General features: G+C 30.6%; 2 protein-coding genes across 6 annotated transcripts; one reads left to right on the plus strand and one right to left on the minus strand.

Annotated features, from left to right (window-relative positions):
- Positions 1–8456: 8456 nt before the first annotated feature.
- LOC103488828 (protein ZINC INDUCED FACILITATOR-LIKE 1-like) lies at positions 8457–15295 on the plus strand. 3 transcript variants are annotated; one of them, XR_537550.3, is made up of 18 exons: positions 8461–8975; positions 9314–9354; positions 9621–9681; positions 9787–9889; positions 10012–10114; positions 10256–10309; positions 10447–10509; positions 10620–10669; positions 10757–10832; positions 11294–11509; positions 11992–12079; positions 12384–12469; positions 12574–12681; positions 13321–13365; positions 13465–13553; positions 13962–14005; positions 14413–14688; positions 14944–15295. XR_537550.3 is itself a non-coding variant. In XM_008447733.3 (17 exons), exons 1-17 carry the CDS (start codon positions 8822–8824, stop codon positions 14502–14504), a joined length of 1473 nt encoding a protein of 490 aa, XP_008445955.2. In that variant the 5' UTR covers positions 8461–8821; the 3' UTR covers positions 14505–14810. The 3 variants fall into 3 exon arrangements, 2 of the variants coding, with proteins under 2 accessions (XP_050947263.1, XP_008445955.2); XM_008447733.3 differs by lacking the exon at positions 14944–15295 and having other exon boundaries at positions 14413–14810; XM_051091306.1 differs by lacking the exon at positions 14944–15295 and having other exon boundaries at positions 8457–8975; positions 13962–14810.
- A 471-nt stretch (positions 15296–15766) lies between these two features.
- Positions 15767–19829, minus strand: LOC103488827 (carbamoyl-phosphate synthase small chain, chloroplastic). Of its 3 annotated transcripts, none has more exons than XM_008447731.3 (11): positions 19700–19829; positions 19283–19495; positions 19060–19192; positions 18427–18515; positions 18281–18341; positions 18105–18172; positions 17860–17988; positions 17666–17775; positions 17195–17542; positions 16926–17091; positions 15767–16040 (listed from the first exon to the last, which is right to left on the minus strand). In XM_008447731.3, the coding sequence occupies exons 2-11, from the start codon at positions 19425–19427 to the stop codon at positions 15991–15993; spliced, it is 1299 nt and encodes a 432-aa protein (XP_008445953.1). In that variant the 5' UTR covers positions 19428–19495; positions 19700–19829; the 3' UTR covers positions 15767–15990. The 3 variants fall into 3 exon arrangements, with proteins under 3 accessions (XP_008445953.1, XP_050947265.1, XP_050947264.1); XM_051091308.1 differs by having other exon boundaries at positions 19612–19799; XM_051091307.1 differs by lacking the exon at positions 19700–19829 and having other exon boundaries at positions 19283–19566.
- Between the last annotated feature and the right edge of the window lie 1377 nt (positions 19830–21206).

Genomic DNA, 21206 nt, shown 5'->3' on the forward strand with positions numbered 1-21206 from the left:
TGGCGGGTATTTGTGTTCTTCATTATGACTTAAATTTTTATATATGTTTCAAACTATTCATTAAAGTAAAAAAATTAAAGCAATAGTTACGAGGCATTATAAATAATAGTTTGTATTTGAAACCTATATTAATTTAGTTTAGATTAGAATAATATATGATTTGGTATGTAAATTATTTTTTTCTAGTCAAAGACTTTTAAATAATATTTACAATAACAAAAAGTAGTTATTATAATAAATAATTTTTATCCGCATTTTAAAAAAATTATAAAAATAGCAAAATCTATCACAATCTATCAATAATAGAAGTCTATCACTAATAGACTATGTAACAAATATTGATTTATCACTGATAAACCTTAAGAGTCCATCAATAATAAAACTCTCTCACCGATAAACTTTGCTATATTTACAATTTTTTAAAATTATTGTTACGTAATAATTATTCTAAACATTACTAAGAAGAAAAATTGACAAATAAATGGTGCAATATATTTGGGTTTAGGTAACTTGGAAAAAGCCCATAGTCATAAGTTAGCTCTCTAACAAATGAAAAGAAAAACCCAACCCAAGATGCTAAGAATCTTAGCAAAAAAATGAATGTGATCAATATAAAAAATCTTAGCAAGTTTATCTTAATCCTAATCAATTTTGTCAAACCACATAGTTAGATAGGGTGATTTTAATATGATTATAAGAGCGTTCGGATGAATGACTTTTCATTTATCGACTTAAATTTGGGTCGATTAGACAATAATATCGTCAATCTCATATTCATTTTATAGTTAAATCCTAATCGATCGATGATAAGTACTTTAATATGATTCTTCTTTTATTGGTTTTCACTTGAATTTCGTTTTCAATTTGGTTGCCTCATTTAACTTTCTATTTTGTTTTTTTTTTCCAAAAGTCACGTCAATTTCATTTTCTATTGCTTAATCCTCGTAAATTTTGTGGAGACGTTTCAATTTTTTTCATTATTATTTATTTTGTTTTTCTATCGACTATCATTCACTTTTATCTATCGTCTATCGAGTTTGTTTATTGAACTACACTTGTTTGATTATTGGTTCTGTTTCATTTCAGTTTGGACGATGGTTGAATTTTCAACGTCAATTATGAGTCCTCATAAATTTTTTGTGTACGTTTCAATATTTTTTATTAATGGCTCACCCTACTTTTATTTATTGTGTGGGTTGCTGATTGAACTCAAATTGTTTTTTTTTTTTTTTTGAAAATTTAAATGTCGGGGGTTATTTTATAAATTTAAACCCAAAACTAATAATTGTATCAATTTTAGACCCTAAACATTGTCAATTGTATCAGTTTATACCTTGAACTTATACAAATGTATCAAATTCAAACCCTCAATTATGTACTCGAGCACACTTATAAATTACAAAATTTGAAGGTTTGAATCGATAAATACATGAAAGGTTTAATTTAAAGTTTAAACTGACAAAACTATTAGTTTATGATTCAAATTGATAGAACCTTCAAAGTTCACGATTCAAATTGATACAGTTATTAGCTTATGGTTTAAATCGATACAACCCCTAAACTTCAATGATACAAATTGATATTTACCATTTTTCTTAAAAGACTTGTGCTATTTTACTTGCACATATCCACCCATCACAATTCAACCACCTCATCAATGGCTTGAAACCTTTGTCACTTTACTTGGTGGGATCACCTTCAATTGATTGTGAGGACCCAACTTTTCTATTATGGTTGGCACCGTTAAAAGTAGATTTAGAATTATTAGATAATGTCACTAAATGTGATTGAGAAAATGTTAAAATTGTTTCCAAATATATGGTAAAACAAAATGAATTTGAGTTATTCGTTTCCATATATAGCACATGAAAATTTTAAACGAGAGAGAGAGACACCTCAAGAGTTGGTTTCAAGATGAAGTAAGGATGAACTTTGATGAGAGTCTGAGATGCTACCCGTAATTAACCAGAGTTAAAAGAATTAAACATCATCATCAATCGAACAAATTCCATGACAATCCTAAGATTGACATTGGAAAAGACATATACGTTTCTTTTTATTTTTATTATTATTTTATAATATGTGAGATTGAGTGGATCAAATCTTTAATCTTCAAAGTTCACGGTACATTTTTATATATACACGTAAAATGAAAATGAATCGAAATATAGTTCGATATATATAATATGTGAGATTTAGTATTCCATTGTCATTCAATTGATGATGAGTACTCCTATAGAATCCCTTTTTTGTTGTTCCATTTCATTTGTATTTCAATGTCATGATTAGTTTTCAATTTGGTTACCTGTTCTAACTTTCTATCAAATGTCATGTTTGTTTTATTCAAAATTTCAATCATTTCTAAACATCAGGTCTCGTGTCAATTTCAATATCTTGTTCGATTTTCAATTTCTATTGCTTAATTCTTGTAAATTTTGTGGGGACGTTTCTATATTTTCCATTATTATTTATTTTGTTTATCTATCGACTACTGTTCACTTTTATCTATCATCCATCGGTGTTTGTTTATTGAACTGCACTTGCTTGTTATTGGTTCTAATTTCACTTCAATTCCGATGATGGTTGAATTTTCAACTTCAATTGTTACGTTTTAATATTTTTCATTAATGGCTTACCCTACGTTTATTTTTTGCGTGGGTTGTCGATTGAACTCAATTTATTAATTTAATTTTTTGTAAAAATTTAAACTTTGAGAATTGTTTCAATTTAAACTGATGATTATTTTATAATTAATGTAGCAATTATATTCAAAATAATTAAGTATACAGCAACATTTTAAAAAAATTGCAAATATAGTAAAATCTGTCAAAATCTATTAATGATAGGAGTCTATCACTTATAGACCATATAACAAATGTTGGTCTATCACTGATAAACCATAAGAGTCTATCAACAACAATAGACTCTATCACTGATAGACTTTGCTATATTTGTAATTTTTTAAAAATATTGCTACATACTTAATAATTATTCTAAAAATTGCTACCTATTATAATTACCCTTTAAATTTTGTGAATATGAATAAGCGGGCTTTTAGAAGAAAGACACTATAAATATTAAGTTAACGTTTGGTTTTAAACTGTACTTAACATCAAATTTATTATTTCTTCACCAAATGTATGATTTATATTTAAAATATGGAGATTGAAATTAGACAATTAAAATTATAGGAATTAAAATAGAACAAAATTCAAAATTGGGGATCAAGACAATATTTCAACCCTATTTTGTTTGAAGAGAAAAAAAATGAAATGCAAGTAGGGGTTTGATAAAAAATCTCTCAAAAGAAATTGGAAAAAGGTATACTATGACCAATATAAAGACGAATATGAAGTATACAACAAAGAAACAAAATAATTCAATTCCACCAACAATGAGAAAATGACATTTTTTTTTTCTCTTTTAGAAAATAAATGACCCAATAGTACAACTTTTGTAAATTAATAATTAATAATAAAAGTATATATCAACTCATAATACATTTATAATAATAAGTTTAGAATCCAAATTCATGCAAGCATTCGTAAAAATTTATTGTCTAAATCGATACAACAAATAATCAATCGGATTTATTTTTAAAATAATAATACAAATAGGATAAGAATACAAAGCCAACTTGAAGACTAATTGAGAGCCATTAAATGATATTCTACAAACATATAGATCACGTTTGTATGTGTTGAGACAGCTCAATTGTGATACTAAAATAATAATAGTGATAGTGATAGTAAATAGTAATTACAATAATAGCACGTGAAAGAGAAAATTATTGTGGTATACATTTTTATGTATATTCATAATGAATGAATCCAAATATAACTCTTCAATATGTTCAACATCATTGGTTGTCTTTACTAAAGTTTGAATATGACGTATTTTCGGATCAAAGGTTAGATTCTACTTCTCGTAACACCATCGTTAAAGATGTGTTTGGAAGTGATTTTGACATGATCAAAATTATTTTTTTTGCTTTGGTCAAAATCGCTTTTCTTTTCCTTAAAATGATGGTATTTTGAATGACCTAAAATTGATTTTAGAAAAATCTAAAATGATTTCAAATTGATCGAGGAATGAGTCGATGGGTGATTTTTGTCAAGTGATTTGATTTGGAATTAGTCGAACAATGATTATCTAATTTAGTTTTTGTTAAAATTTTGTTGGTTATCTCTGTGTAAAATAATTTCTAAAATTTTCAAATACAACGGTAGAAGATAGAAATTGTTAAGCATTTTATAACAAACATAAATTTGATTATTTAAAAATGAATAAAATTTAAATCTCGATATTTTTCTAAAATCATTTATCAAACTTTAAGTCCCAAGCCACCTAAAATTATCAAAAACTAAGATTTTTAAAAACCAAAGATTTTTGTTTCTTTTTAAATTTTATTTTGACTAAAATTTCAAATGTTCGTATAATAAACGGATAAATCACGACAAAAAACTGAGGAAAAATAGACCGAAGTTTCACAAAATGAAAATTGAAAACGAAATGGCTATCAACATAATTTTTAGTTATGCTTTTCTTTATAATTTATGTTTATTTACTCATTAAAAAAAAAAAAAAAAAAACTCTTAAAGACATGCTCGATTTTTCTATTAAGTTATAAAATAATAAAATGCATTTTCAAAAAAGACTTAGGGCCGAATAGCCATATAATAAATTTGAGAAAAAAAAAATACACTTTCAATTCGGAAGTTTTGAATTTGGTTTCTTACGTCTCGAAATGTAAATTTATACTCTTTAATTTTGATATTCAAAGATTCATACTCTTTTAATTTTGATTTTTTGACTAAAAGTCTTAAATTTGAAATGAAACTTTAAATTTAACTTTTATGAGTGGGAAAAAATAGAAAATTTTAATTAATTATAATTCTTAAATATTTTTTTAAAAAAGAATGAATATAACTAAAGACAAAAACGGAGTATTAAATTAAAAAGATCAATGAAGTTTGGAAACACACAAATAAAATTGAAACAAAATTAAAAATGCAATATATTTTTAAATCTTAAAAACTAAATGAATAAAGAAATGAAAAGGGAATAAAGTTTGAACATTTTAAAATATAAAACAAAATAAAGAGCAGACTCGAAAAACTTAATTAAAATAAGCATTTTGATTAGACTTAAAAAAGACACACACACACAGACAACAACAACGACGATGGATAAAAGAAGACAATGGTTTAGGTATTTATTTTGAATTAGTTATGGACTCATAATTGAATTGGCCGTAGTCTTGTAATCTTCCTGCCCCGTGATCAATCACCTAACCCCTCATTATTTTAAATCTAACCATTCATCCTCATAACATTGCTTTTCTTGTTTTTTCTTTTTATGTAAAATTTACATTTTTCTCCTTTTTTTTACGAGTCATATTCAAGTGATACATCCGATATTTACAAATTTTAAAAATGACTTGGAGATTTTTAATCTTAATGGCAATTGAGTGAATAAGTTTAATGATATTTCGGATAAATAAAGCAATGTGACGTTTTTGTAAGTAAGTTGATATTTATCAACTTTAGGGTAAACAAAGGTGAAATGAGTGAGTTATTATAGTTGGATTTTATAATAAACTCTAAAAAAAGTGATAGGGTAACGGACGAGTTATTATAATTTTTGTTCGAGGAACAAATTATTATAGTTTGAATTATAGTAGTATGTGTGTTCTTGTGGTTTATATTTTTTACGAGAAATGTATATTTTTCTTTTCCTACTCATTTAACAATAGTCCAAAATATTTTATCATAGATCTAAATATTTAGTATGTCAAGTGTGTATCAAGTGTCTATGAGAAGAGTATCATGTGTGTATATCACAATAAAACAATAAAAAAAGAAAACGAAATGTTTTACTTTTATTACGTAATTCTCAATCCTCTGTACAAACACAAGCACGATGAGTAGAGACTCGTAATACAATAATTCATTGCAACGTTTTGATTAAGCATTTTAAGCTCAAATTGTAACATTGACATTTTATTTCAATAGTACGTTTTTCAATTAAACTCTATTTTCCATCGTTTTCATAATTTACTATTTCATTTTTATTTCAATAGTATTTTAAGCCTCCTCTTACTCTAAGTAATCTGATTGCATTTCAACTACCTTCATTTTTAATAAAAAGTTTTAAAAATATAACTTTATGTTTTTGGTATTTGGTTATTTATGTTTTTCCAATTTAATGATGATATTGTACTAGATTTGATGTGACGATATCATTCGAAGTCTTGCTTCATATTTGGTTGTTAAGAAAATTGTCGTAAAAACGACGGTACATATACAAAAAAGGAACGTGCCTAAGTAACTTGTTTCGAAACGAGAGAAGGACGACTTCGTCCCGCAGCTTAACGAAGGCTTGGAAAGGGGGTCTCATCATTGTATACGGAAGATTGCTGTCCATGGAAACCAAAGGGATAACGAGAGGCGAAGAAAGAAAGAAGAGGAAGATATCATTTCTTTTCCTTTTCTGTTTTGTATGGCTAATGTGGAAGCAATCTTTTCCTTTTTCCCTTCATCTCTTTTCCTTTTCTCTACTTTTTCTCTCCTTTTCATTTTCTTTTAATATATGGACTCAAACTTTTGTCTTCCACTAAAATATATATGAAAAATGATTGTAAATAGCAATATATATATATATATATATACAAATTATAAAAAAAAAAAAAAAAAAACTCGAACGAGCTAAAGAGAAATCGATGATTTTGATATAGAGTGTTGCTATATTTGAGAATGTACCTATGTATATAACTATGTAGTTGGAGGTTTAAAAATAGGCTTAAACGATGGATGGAAAGAGAGTAAAAATGGTAGAATAATATGTTGGCTTAAAAACAGTGAAAATCGAGTGAGTTTAGTATTGGACTCAAACGCTCAACTCAAATATGAGTTTTGGATTACTTTACGCTTCAAACTTATTTCATTATGCATCTACAAACAATGTCTTAGTTTTAAGTGAATCACAATTTTAATCATTTAGGGCATGTTTAAATTGAGATGATTAAAAAGTTTTTTTTTTATTTGAACACTGTTCATGAAAACTGTTTATAATAAATTTAGGTGTTTCAAAAAACCATTTTGACTGGTTGTCAAATGCTTCATTTTTTTTTCCGACATTGTATGAGAATTAAGGTAAGACAAGTATAACTCAACCGACATATTAGTGTTAGCGACAAGATCTGTAGTTCAAATCCTATACTTCTATTGACATTGATACTATGGATGGATCAACATTTTTGGTATATCATAAAAAAAAAAATTCACAAAACACACACACAAAAGAATAGAATATCATTAATATGAATAAATACAAGGGTTTTGTTTTTTTTAAAAAAATATATAACAATTTACTAAAATAATAACATTCTATATAACATTTTAGAATTCCAACAAAAGCTCATGCCTAATCATGTACAATTACAAAAATACCCTAGCAATTCCATGTGATTAACCTTCACGCTTTTTCGTTTTCATCCGTGCATGTTTTTTCTTTCCCTGGGATAGACAGAGATAGAATACTATCGATGTCTATCTGATTTCATTCTAACAAATAATTCCAATATAATACAATGTTAATTCAACACATATATTTGTATGCTATCTATCTCGGACAGACAGTGTTAGATCACTATCTCTATCTGTCTAACTTCATTCTAACAAACAATCTCAATTGAATACAACTATATGAATAACCATTATATTGTATTATGTAAACCGAAAACAAGATTATACAAGAAAGTGAATTAATTATTCAATAGTGATAGAAAGAAATAGACTTCTATCTTTGTTTATCTTTATACACAGTTTATTAGAAAAGACAAATAAAAAAAATAGACAAAGATATACATTTAAGGTTCTATTTCTGTCTATCTCTATCCATAATTGATTATAAAAGACAAATAACAAGAGATAGATAGAGATGTCTATCTTTATCCACGATTCTATCATTAAAGAACAAAAAATAGATGATGATCTTAATCACAATGTAATGATACAAAGAATGTTTATCTATCACAAATAGATAGAAATAGATGCTTATCTTTGTATATCTCTATCCACCATTCACTAATCGTAAATAATATAACTTTCTAGATAAGATAAGTTAAGAGAAAAGTATTAAGTATAAATAAATATCTTTGAGATAGACATAGATAGACTGTTATATCTGTCTATCCGATATAAACTCATATTAATATTTTCATAAATTGTGCAACTTAAAATGATTTTATAAAATAACAATCTAGGAGGTAGATTGATAACATAGTTGAGAAGAGATGATGCTACTTTTTTGTCTTTCGTAAAGAAATAAAATTAATACTCATTTTGGCATCTACATGCATCTAAACAACATTATTGTCGTCGAGTCATTCTCTTGAACGAAGAAAATTAATATATATTATGGGAATTAAAAAGGCACCCAATCTTGTAATGTTGTACGTAATCCGACTGCCATCTCTCTTGACCATTTCTCCGGCAGGTAGGCCCAATGGAGAGATTGAAAAAGTGCGGTCATATGGCGCATGCAATGACGCTCATCTCCCATGGCCACACCCAAAATTTCACATGGAAACCTCTCCCATAAACACTACTACTACTACTACTACTACTACGATTTCAGTTGTGTCAGTTTGCAGCCATTAATTGGTGGAATATTGATCGTAGAATCTGGAAGCCAATAGGAGGAAACTTCTTCGAATAACTTCTTGTGGCTGTGGTTGAAATCCGCATAAAACGTATTGTTGATTATCTTGTATTTTAGGGAGGAGAAGAACTTCGATTTCTTTCCGTTTTGTTCAAAAATGGCGGACGAAAATCGGGAGAGGTTATTGAAGGAAGAGGATTATTACTACTACGAGAATTGTCCTGGATGCAAGATGGAACAATACAATCAAGTGCACCGTGGTTTTCCTTTCCGCCAACTTCTTATGATTTCGTTTATTGTTCTAATTACTGGTTCGATTTCTCTCCATTTATTACTTTGTAGAAATTTTGAATATGGATTTCAAACATGGAATTAGTGGAGAGTATGGTTGCAAATATTGACAATAAGGTTCTTGCAAATCAAGAATTTCTCGTATTGTTATGTTCTGTATCATTTTAGTTAAAGATATATGGGAAGTGTTTGGAAAATATGAACTGAAGCAGAATTTCTATATTCTCGTTCAAAATACTCTCGTTGCTATGTTCTGTATCATTTTTTTGTTTTTAGCTGCAAAATTTTGTCGTCGATCTTTTCTTTGTTGAGTGGTTTAAGTTTCTTACTTCTTTCTTATCCTCTTTGTTGTTTCCAGCATTGCCGATATCATCATTTTTCCCGTTTCTGTACTTCATGGTAAGTTTGCGATTTCATGGAGTAGGATATGACGGAGGAGACTGAATCATTTCCGTTTAAGATATTTAGGAACTGATCGTAAATAAATCAACACACAAAAGCCATTATTTGAAGGAGTTTTCTAGTAAATCTGTTAATTGGTGTTGTAATATTTCAAACCTCATGATTACTTACATGCTGCTGTTGTTCATCACCAACAAGTTTTTGTACCATGTAGACTGCATTTTTCTTTTTATTTCTTATCTGGTTACTTCAATCTTATGCAGGTTCGGGATTTTAATATTGCAGAAAATGTAGAAGATATCGGATTCTATGCTGGTTTTATCGGTAAAAATGCTATAAACACTATACATTATCATTCTGTTTCTCTGTCATTTATAGGGTACTTGAATTCTCCGTGTTCTCCTAACAAATCCCTCATACAACTTGTAGGAGCTTCTTTCATGATTGGCAGAGCATTAACATCTGTTTTCTGGGGAATAGTGGCTGATCGCTATGGTCGAAAACCTGTTATTCTTTTTGGAATTTTTATAGTGTTAGTTGCCAAACGTTTATATTTATTGAAGTGATGCATCTAGGTATAGAGTTTCATTTGTCTCTTAAATGTTCAAATCTTCTTCCACTTCAATTTTTTCCTCTGTTGGTAACTGGTTTCAGGTTTACATTCAACACCCTATTTGGCCTTAGTTTAAATTACTGGATGGCTATTATCACCAGGTTTCTTCTTGGAAGTTTGAATGGCATACTTGGACCAATAAAGGTAATCACTTCAACAAAACTTCAGTTGAATCCAGGGCCAATAAAGGCATAATATTGCTTCTTGAAAGTTTGGTTCTTACTTCAGTCTTTTTTGTCTCCTCTCTAGTTTTTATGTGTTTTTAAGTATGAACTTTGTTGCCAGGCATATGCAAGTGAAAGTGTTAATGAAGAATATCAAGCCATCGCTATGTCGTCTGTAAGTTTTGTTTTTTTTTAGAAACTCTCTATTACTCTTTCCCCTGTTTTCTGGTCATGATCTTGCATGATCAGTTGCTAAATATATTGCGTTTAGCTTAATTACTATCGGCACTGATGACTTTGGTTTAACTTCAGATTAGTACAACATGGGGAATCGCATTGATAGTAGGCCCAGCTATAGGAGGGTTTCTTGCTCAGGTACTTTTGGTCACATCCTCTCAACTTAATGAAGTAACGATCAACATTGAACTTTCAATTGTGCAAGACTAATTTCTTTCATTATGTTTTTCCGAACTTATAATCACCAGCCAGTAGAGAAATTTCCTGGCATTTTCTCCAGTGAGGGTTTGTTTGGGAGGTTAGTTAGCTGATCGCTTATTTTCATAGTTCTACCATCAGCGTTTACTGTCCGGTAACGTGTTCTTGACATGGATCGTTGGTGCAGATTTCCTTACTTCCTGCCCTGTCTTTTTACATCACTCCTTGCACTAATTACAGGAATAATCTCTCTTTGGCTTCCGGTATGCCCTTAATCTGGACAGTTATTTCTTCCCATTTATCATTTTATATATTCTTTCTTTTCCTATCATAATTTCTGCCTATAATCTGCTATCTGTGTATTTTGAAGTCCATACCAAATATGATTTAATTTTGGGTTTTGGTTTCTTTAAAAGTTTGATCATTCTGCATTAATAGGGAAAATTAAAATCTCTTGAAATTGGGGTAATAATTATCATTATCTATTGAATTGCACGTCTAACTTTAAAAGGAAATAGCAGAACTGCATTTAGTTGAGGCTCGCGCCCTAAAGTTTTGGAGAATAGGCAACTCCTAATTGGAGGACTCAAATACTGGTGCCCAACCTGACAGAGTGTTTACCTTTTATCTTATTTGATGCCGAGACTTCTTTTTTCTTCTCTTTCTCTCTCTCTCCCTATTGACATTTTTAGTTATAATGCTCATCTTTTTGTTCATCTTGTAGGAATCACTGCATATGCACGATAAAAATGTTCCATCACATTCTATATCATATGAAGCCTTGGAAGATCAACCCGGTGATTGTAATGGAAATGAACCAACACTAACAACCGAAAGTAAAGAACTGCCTTCTAAGCCAAGTCTCTTCAGGAATTGGGAGTTAATGTCAGCAATCATTGTTTATTGTGTATTCTCACTTCATGATATGGCTTACGTGGAGGTATGTCTACTCTAAGTCTATAGTCTGTCCACTTGTGATTTATTTTTCTGTTTCAAATTTGAAAATACGTTTATATTGAAACGGAAACACGTTTTCATTTTCTTGAACCAAATTGGAAATGTTTTTAAAATATTTTTTTTCGAAAGAGTAAAATGTTCTTAAAATATTGTGCTTGTTTACTAATATCTTTTAGTTACTTAACCTACATTTTAATAAAACTTTCAAAATCATAGCTAAATTTAGAAGTGAAAGAATGTATTTTCCAAAATTTTGTTTGTTGTTGAAATTTGACCATGATATCAATTGAAAAGATGGCAAACTTGACAAAGAGTTGAGTAGCGAAGAGTTCAATTTTTAAAAAAGAATGAAAATGTTATGAAAGGTAACCTTTGTAGTTGTTATTTGCATCCTTTTAACTTGATTGTATTAAAGCTTTTAAGGTTCGCAATATGACCATTTGGAGACCAACTTCTTTTCTGTAGATATTTTCACTCTGGACTGTCAGTTCTCGTACGCTTGGTGGCCTGAGCTTTACATCTGGAGATGTTGGAGAAGTACTCGCCATCACAGGTAGATCCCCACCCTGGCAGAATGCACCCTCTTGCATGCATTTTCCCATTAGTTTACAAAATTTCCTGTTCGAAGTTTCATATTAGTAAACGCATTCTTGAATTTACATGTAGTTAAATTTCTGCTATGCTAACATTTCAGATTAACAAAGAATCTTACACCCAAATTTACTTGGAGTAATGACAACCATATATTAGATTACTCTACCAAAACTGTTGTTAAGTGGTGAAAAGCATGGGAGTTTATTTTACAAGCAATTTGTTTCAATTAATTGTGTTGCAAACTTTTATTTACTTGCTTACAGGTTTCAGCCTCCTTGTGTTTCAATCTGCTTTTTACCCATATGTGGAAAGGATATTTGGACCCATAATGGTATCTCGTGTTTGTGGAGTAAGTTTCCATTGTTTTAGTCTATTATACGTACTTTGACCATCGAACCCAATTGGAGCTCATCTCAAGCCTTAATTCACATTCAAATACATTATATGTTGCAGATATTGTCAATCCCCCTGCTGGCAATGTATTCCTTTTTATCCGTGTTTTCAGGAGCTGTCCTTCACATTGTCGTAACTCTTGCATCAGTCTTGAAGAATCTTCTCTCTGTGAGTACTGTACTAAAACTTGAATCTCTCATTTCCAGTGATCTGCAGTTTACAAGATGATGATTCCATTGTTTCGTTTTGTGGATTAATGTGAAATCTTTAGATCGAAGTTGAAAAATTAATATTAAGTTTTTTTTTTAGTAGAAGCATTAAGCTTTACAAATAATCTTAACCGTGTATTCCATGTGTTCAACCATCATTCCGTAAATATACATATAATATTACATCATGAAAGGGGGTGGAGCTTTAGAGAAAGATCATTTAGAAGTTAGAGGTAGAGATTTCTTAACTACTGAAATATGTTGAAGTTGATTCATTAGGTAAATAGTAGACGCCTTACTACATTCATACAGTTTCAATATATCTTGTATCTTTTACTTTGATTATATTTGCTTAATCTAACCATTGTATCATATTGGATCAATTAAGTTACATTTTCAAAGGAAAGAGATTAGAAATTAGAAATGCAAGTAGATAATTTTAAGACATAGTATGTATGTGTGTAACAGATTATTCTAAACCAGTCAATTTGCTTTCTAATCATTTTATCTGAATGTATAACCAAAGTTAAGCTTCATTATTTCCAGGATTTAATCTTGCACGATTTATCGAAATTAACCAAATTTTCATATGTTTCAGGTCTCCATTATAACTGGATTGTTCATCATACAAAACAGAGCCGTGGTAATAATATATGTGCCTTCCCCTCGCTTCCTCCTGTCTTTCATTCTCTCCGTACATAAATAAAAGCTTGGATTGATATATGTGACCAACTATGTACAGGATCAACATCAAAGGGGGGCTGCTAATGGCATTGCTATGACGGGAATGTCTATTTTCAAGGCAATTGGTCCAGCTGCAGGTGGTGCATTGTAAGTACACTCCGCATTGTGCGCATGTTAAACACTACACACACACACATACAAGCTTTGATAATCAGTATTATTTTAACTGGTCTTGAAAGATGTTCGATTGTTGAATGTTCGATGCTTCGTGTAACCGCCTACCAAGTGTTACTTTTTCTCTTAAAATCTTCAGAGAATGTCGATGTGAGGAAAAAAGTTGATATTGTAAATTTCATGGAAATGCTAATGATCTATTTGGTTCTTTGTAAACATTGAAGAAAATGTAGATGTGAATGTTTCGATGGAACCTTAAATTGTTGATGCATTTTTAGTGCAAATGGAAATAATATGTTGTTATATTCGGATGAATTAAACTACTAATAATTATTGCATCTAATGTGATGGCTATTGAGATAACAACCTTCTTCTATGCAGACTCTCTTGGTCACAGAAGCGTTTAGACGCTGCTTTTCTCCCAGGTACTTTTCTTTTTGCCTATTCTTTCACCCGCATCCTAGTTCGTTTTATATATATATATATATATATATATATATATATATATATATATGTTATCTGGTATGCCATTAACAGTTATAAATAGAGGTTCGAGTTTTCTCAAGAGATGTAGTCCATGTGGAGGATTTATTGATTCAAATTTTAGCTTTTGGCCCACTAAATTGTTGTGTTTGATTAATGGTTCCATCACCAAAAAATTGCTTTTAGTACCACTAAATTAAGGTTCGACTCCTCCTACCTATGTCAAACTTAAAAGCACTTATTATTTTCACACAAGTATTGGAAGATTGATTCAAGATTCGACATATTTTTACCTTTTAAGAAAAGATGATAAAATTTAGTAGCTAAAATTGGTAATCTCTTCTTCCAGGTCCCCACATGTTTTTCTTCATCCTAAATGTGATAGAAGTGATTGCAGTGGTGATGACATTCAAACCGTTTCTTGTTCCACGTCAAAACTAGACCAAAGTTACCACGATGTCAATCCGAACAAATAGCTGCACAAAAATCTCATCTTCTAACTTTTGTCGATTCTTCATCAACAATTCATAGAATCAATTAAGGACCTACAAACTCTTCGTACCTTCCTAATCGAACCGAGCATCATATCAATTTCTTTTGAGCTTTTGGAGCTCATATGATCAAGGTATACATTACTTATTGAGTTACTACGATGTACAAGTTGATTTTAGTTATATGTAACCTCAATACCTATTGTTGTATACTTCACTTATTAATTACCATATTATTATTATTTTTATTAGTTGATCCATAGGCTTTACCATTCGAATTTTCATCGTTCTGTCAAATCACTAGAATGAGAGTTCTTTTTTTCTTTCTGCCTTTTGTCTTCTTTTTACATAATCTTTGAGTTTGAGTGGCTTCATTTCTTCCATGACAGTTTCCTAATGGTTGAAAGCAAGCCAAGTTTAACTTGCCCTAATCGTCAATTTTCCATGGTGCTGAGTGTGTCCTTTCCCAATCATTTTGGTATCTAAATTTGGTTTTAAAATACTTCTTCAATGTCTAATACGCCCTTGAAGTTTTACTTTTTTTTTTTTGTGTCTAATAGAAAGTTTTCAACTTCCAAAACTCTATCAAATAATTCAATTTTCTTTTCTTTTAAAAGAGAGAGCATCCTAGTTTAAGTTCAATAGACTTCTAATTTTCAATTTGTATCTAATTAGTGGTTAAATGATGATTTCTACGATTTTATTGGATGAAATTTAAATTCATAAGATGCAATTTAATTATATTATGAATCTTGATCTTTTTACCTTCTTCGACCTCTTGAACCTTTTTTTAACATTTAAACGAGGCTAATAATCGAGCATAAATTGAAATTCATCGGTAAGAAGTATCTTATGAACTTTTTTTTTTAAGGTTAAATCACCACTTGAAAACACAACCTCTCTAAACCATATATTTTGATATCATCTTAAATCATCGATTGATCCAAAAGATTGATGCAATTTTAGAGTATTTTTCTTACAAGAATACAAAATTTAAGGATATGTTGTACAATTTAGTCTAATGTAACATAAATTTGAATATTAGAATAAACTTCCCATCGATAAATTAAACTGGTCATATAGAAAGAAGAATAGGAAAAATTTTCCCACTCAACAACAGTTCAAATGAATATTGCCTTCTTCACAGCATCATATATTTTCTATTCATTTCCTTTTCAAAATTCAAGAAAAAGAAAAGAAAAGAAAGAGATCTAACAATGAAATCTCTCCATTTAAATAGATATTATTTTTATATTTTCAAGCAAACCATACGGGCTTGAGATGCTACAATTGATCGTACAGAAGGAAACAGTTTATCAAAGGGTAAATATATATTACAATCCCTTTTCATAACAATTACTACCACCACCACCACCAGCAGCAGCAACAACCACTACCCCGCCCCCATTTTGAGAGCAAAATTTGATCACATCAACTCAAGCATTTCTCTTTTCTTGTTTCATCATCGCTATGAAATCTCCAAAAACTGAAACCAAACAAATTTTGGTTTTGGTCAGTCACAAAACATTACAAGAACTTGCAAATTCCATGCTGTAGCTTTGTCTGTTGATTAGATTTGACAATAGTCCTTTATATGACTCATGTAAAGTGTGAGTGATTTTGAAATTGCTAACATCATTTTTTGTCATATACAAAATCATTTCCCAAGCATGTCTTTATCCATTCAAAATCACATTTAAAGGGGTGACTTTGAACATGATAAATGTGAATTTAACCATTTGAAAACCAATAACAAACAAGCTCAAAGTCTACTGTACCACTACCAATTATGTAACAACCAATAGTTAAAGTTAGTACGGGAACTTTGTTTTTTCTGGCAAACTGTCCATGTGCAGTATATCTGAACACACTTAGGACACGTGTCTGATATATACATACATATATATATAATTCTGGACATGAGTGGACATAGCTCTAAAAATATTTACCCTGAAAATAAGTGGGGAAAATAGAGATTCTTTAGACTGAAGGTTTGTTTCTAGATCAATCGTAACTCATTAGGATGACATCTCCCTTAGTCAGTAGTCACAACAAACTAAATCTTTCTATATCTTTTAATATTTCAAATATTGTTAATTTACCGAACTTTTGATGTATTCATTCATGGTTTAAATATGGCTAATATCCATGAATTTCTACTGATGTTCAATTCTAGCCAAAACCTATAACAATTTTTATTTAAAGTTATTTCTCTGTCCTTTTGCTATGTAACATCAAGGTTTGTCCCCAATTGTCATTCACCTCCATATTTAATGTCTAAAATGATGATAAGATAAGGAGAATCTAACAGTAGGATGTCAAAAGAGAAAGTGAATAGAAGTTTCATTTGTAAATCTAAAATTTTTGTTACCAGAGTCAGAATCATGAGGTCCCGGGGATGCTTCCGGGTGGTATTGAAGAGACATAATCTTTAGCTTTGGGAAAGCAAGGCCAGCACAGCTTCCATCATTAAGATTGATGTGGGTTACTTCAACGCCCTCGGGAAGGGATGCAGGGTCGACAGCGTAGTTATGGTTCTGCCAGAAAAGAAACACATAAGTGAATGCACTGAAGTCTCAATAAAAACCATTAGAACATGAATGATGGATATGAAGTTGATAAATCTTGATAGAACCACACCTGAGCACTAATTTCTACACGGTCGTTCCGGAAGTTGCGAACGGGATGATTGCCTCCATGGTGGCCAAATTTCATTTTGAAGGTCTTACCACCCAACGCCTGACCAAGCAATTGATGGCCCATACAAATTCCAAAAACAGGTACCTTTCCAAGTAGTTGTTTGACTGTTTCAACAGCATAAGGAACTGCTGATGGATCGCCGGGACCGTTGCTGAAGAGAACCCCATCTGGCTTCAACTTTAAGGTCTCCGATGCCGCCCATGTGGAAGGGACAACAGTTATTTTGCATCCATAAGATGCCAAGCGCCTAAGTATGTTACTCTTGATTCCAAAATCATATGCCACAACCTTTTTCAAACATAAAGTATCAGTGTAAAGGTGCATTGCTATAATACAAAATACGAACAGGTCGTAGGCTTGTAGCAATACAAATAAAACATAAATATAATACTAATGTTTTAGCACACTCACATGAAAGGTCTCTGAACTGTGCCCACCAGATTTGAACTCCCATTCTAGATCTGTTCTATCCACCCATTCATAAGGTGATTTGCATGAAACACCACTAATTAAGTCAACACCTGCCAAATGGAAGCAAGAATATAACTCATAGCTTCCAGCATATCACTAATGTTACATATTGCATTTTTGCACCAAATCCTTACCAACAATGTTCCATGACCGAGACATTTCCAACAGCTCGTCATCAGATTTTGATTTTTCAGTACTTAAAACACCAATAAGACTTCCATCCTCCCTTAATCGGCGAGTAATAGCACGCGTGTCAACATCATCTGCGCAATGACAAAACAAACCACAGGTTTAAAGATTAGAGAAAAAAACAGCATCGATGAATTTTAAACGATTCCGCATATTGTCATTAGAGAAATCCTAAGATAAAATTACTTACAAATTCCCATGATGTTTCTCTCTATTAAATAATCACCAAGCGTCTGTTTACACCTCCAATTTGAAGTGCTGGAAGAACAATTAGTCGAACAAACGAGGCCATAAGTCATGATTTCACTAATTGCCTGTTTAAATAATGTGGTTAAACACAGTAAAAAAAAAAAGAAAGAAATGCACCTGATGCTTAAGCTTCTGATCACCAGGCCAGCGAGAAAGCATTGCCTAGCTTCTTCATCATCTAATTGGAAAAAGATACTCAAAGTCAATATTATTAAACATTTCTCAAGACAAGGCAACACAAGGAGTTTTAAGGCATGACCTACCGAAATTGACACCAGTATTGCCAATATGGGGATTTGTCATCAGCACAAACTGTCCAGCGTAGCTGGGATCTGTTAGAATTTCTTGATACCTGCAGATTCATCGTATTGGGAGGCATCAATAAACTTCATGGATTGTTTATTGATGTATCGGTGGCCAACAAAATCAACTAACGAAAACTGATGTGTTGATGGCCATCCCTAGTGTCTTCTAAGTTCTATCTAAACATCCACCTCGATATTCAATTTTTGATTGTAACTAAAACAATTTAACTGATATTGGACCAGGTGATATAAATGAACACGAACTATCATTACTTCCAAATTTGGGATCCTCAACGACCATCATGGTCTGGTGGTCGATAAGGGCCATGAGTTTAATAAAGAACTTAGAAGCAATGAATTTTATCTAGGATGACCACCCATATAGAATTTAATATCTACAGATTTTCTTGACATCCAAATGTTGTAGGTCACCCACACCTTTCTTTTTCTGAAAAAAAATAAAACAAAACAAGTTCCTGAGGGGACGATGATTCAGGATGAAACCTAAAATAAATAAACGGAACTGTAATAGCTAAAGTGCCATGATATTTAGAGTAGAAATGTACTGAAAGCTCCCACAAAAATACATACCCAGTCAAAGAAGTATTGAAAACCACTTCACCAACTTGGGTTCCAGAGGCGCCAAAAGACTTGGCCTTCCAAACTGAACCATCTTCAAGCACCAGGCGAGCATCCGACACCTTCCATGGCCGCTCGCCCAAATCTTAAAACAATGAAACAAAACCATAATCACTCCAAAAAATCTTTAAAAAACAAAATAAACATGCAAAAAAAGGGAAACTCCTCCTAGTACCAATCGTGGCAGCGCCCTGGGATGAAGAAAGAGGAACAGAGCATCTAATAGAGAAACTCCTAGATTTCACACATCCTTTAGGATTTTTGAAATGAAAACAATTCAAGGAAGCTCCAGAAACCAAGTCCATAACCCTGATCGCCATTGATCAAATGGGTGCTTCAGTGATTAGCAGAAAGAGAAGTTTAGCTTCTTCAAAGTGGTGGTCGCCTTCTGAGAGAAAAAAAAACAACGGAGAATACAAAGAAACTTTAAAATCCAAAAGAAGAACAAGTTGAAATTGAAATTGAAATTGAAAACACAACAACGAATCGCTACAAAACACATACATCCACATCAAAGCGCACTAGAAAAATGGAAAGCTGAATTATATAAATAGCGAAAACAATCACATAAAAATCCGAAAAAGGAGATTACGTATGAAATTGCGTCAACTTCTGTAAGCTTTCGCTTGGTTTTTCTGATTGTGGTTCGGTGCGTGTGGAGGAGCTAATGGCTATGGCGTTAGAGAGTTTGAGTTATGGGTTTAGGGTTCTTTTGCCGAAAGAGACAATTACTCAAATTGTGGAGGGTATTATCGTCATTTTCCACAAATAATTTGAATTTGTTTAATTACAAATCTACCCTTCAAGTTTAAATTTTGCCATTAACTTATAATTTTATTTCAAATTCATCCACAAGACTTTTTGAAATTTTTAATTTTCGAAACCCATCTTTTTCAAAAATAAAAAAAAAAATTAAAATATCATTTTTGATCTTCCAACTTCGAAACTTACAGTAAAATAAATTAAAATATAATAAAAAATTATATCGTTGTTATTAAATCTAAAAATTCGCTATATTTTGTTAAAATTTCACTGGTTTTTTATTTATAATAATTTTCCAAGTAATAACTTTCTATTTCTACTTTCGTCACCACAATTATCGTACTAAAAAATTATCAGTCATATAATTTGATAAGGTAAACAACGCTAGTGCATTTTGCAATAAATAAAAGTAAATAAGTTGATATACCAAATTAGACATTTAGAAGTATGATCTTAATAATTTATTTAATTCATATTTTTTTTCCAACTTCTATTCTTCTAACCAAGAACATGACATAATATGCTTTGAAATTTGAAAATAAACAATAGAATTAATTCTAAGGTGAGGTGGGGATGATTAACATGTTGATTAGACTTTGATTAGGTGACACTTTATATTAATTGATTTGTGACATGTTCATGTATTTTAGTATATACTCATTAGAAAATTCTTAATTTAAAATGTGGAGGGCATTCTCGTCATTTGACATTTTCTTTTTGTAATTTAATGATTAACTTTTGATGAAAAAGTTGTTATTTCTTTGGATTTATTACAATTATAAAAATGTCTTTTTGTTACACATACAAAGAAGAAAGCAAAACCAATCCATCCTTTTTTTTGGTAATTTGTTTTTCATTTTGTTACAAAGTAACGTTGATTTATGTCCAAAGAAATAAAAACGAAAAGCAATAATAAATGAATAAATAATGACGCTTTCGCGGTTTCCAAAGGCCGCGACCCTCACTATTCTATGAGTCTTTTTAATATAGAGAAAGTATTTATAAATAAAGAAGTAATTTTCAAACTTTTTTATATGGATCTTTGTCCATCAATAATTATTATGGATAGTATTTTTTTATATATATTTTATAAATATTTTGGTTTATTTTTATTTAAGTGTTATAAATTTTTTAGATTTATAAGAGTTAAAAGAAAAACGAAAATATTTACCCATCACAAAAGACCGCTAATAACAAAACTGTTCTTTTTTTTATCAATTTTGTTATTTTTTACGATTTTTTTTTTTGCTTTTTTTCTTTTTGGTTTGTTTTGTTTTATTTCTTATACTTTTAAAATGTTTTTTTTTAGCTTTTTCAATAATAAAAAGAAATTGATA

Source organism: Cucumis melo, chromosome 10 (assembly GCF_025177605.1).
Source record: "Cucumis melo cultivar AY chromosome 10, USDA_Cmelo_AY_1.0, whole genome shotgun sequence".
In the NCBI taxonomy this organism is placed as follows: Eukaryota; Viridiplantae; Streptophyta; class Magnoliopsida; order Cucurbitales; family Cucurbitaceae; genus Cucumis; species Cucumis melo.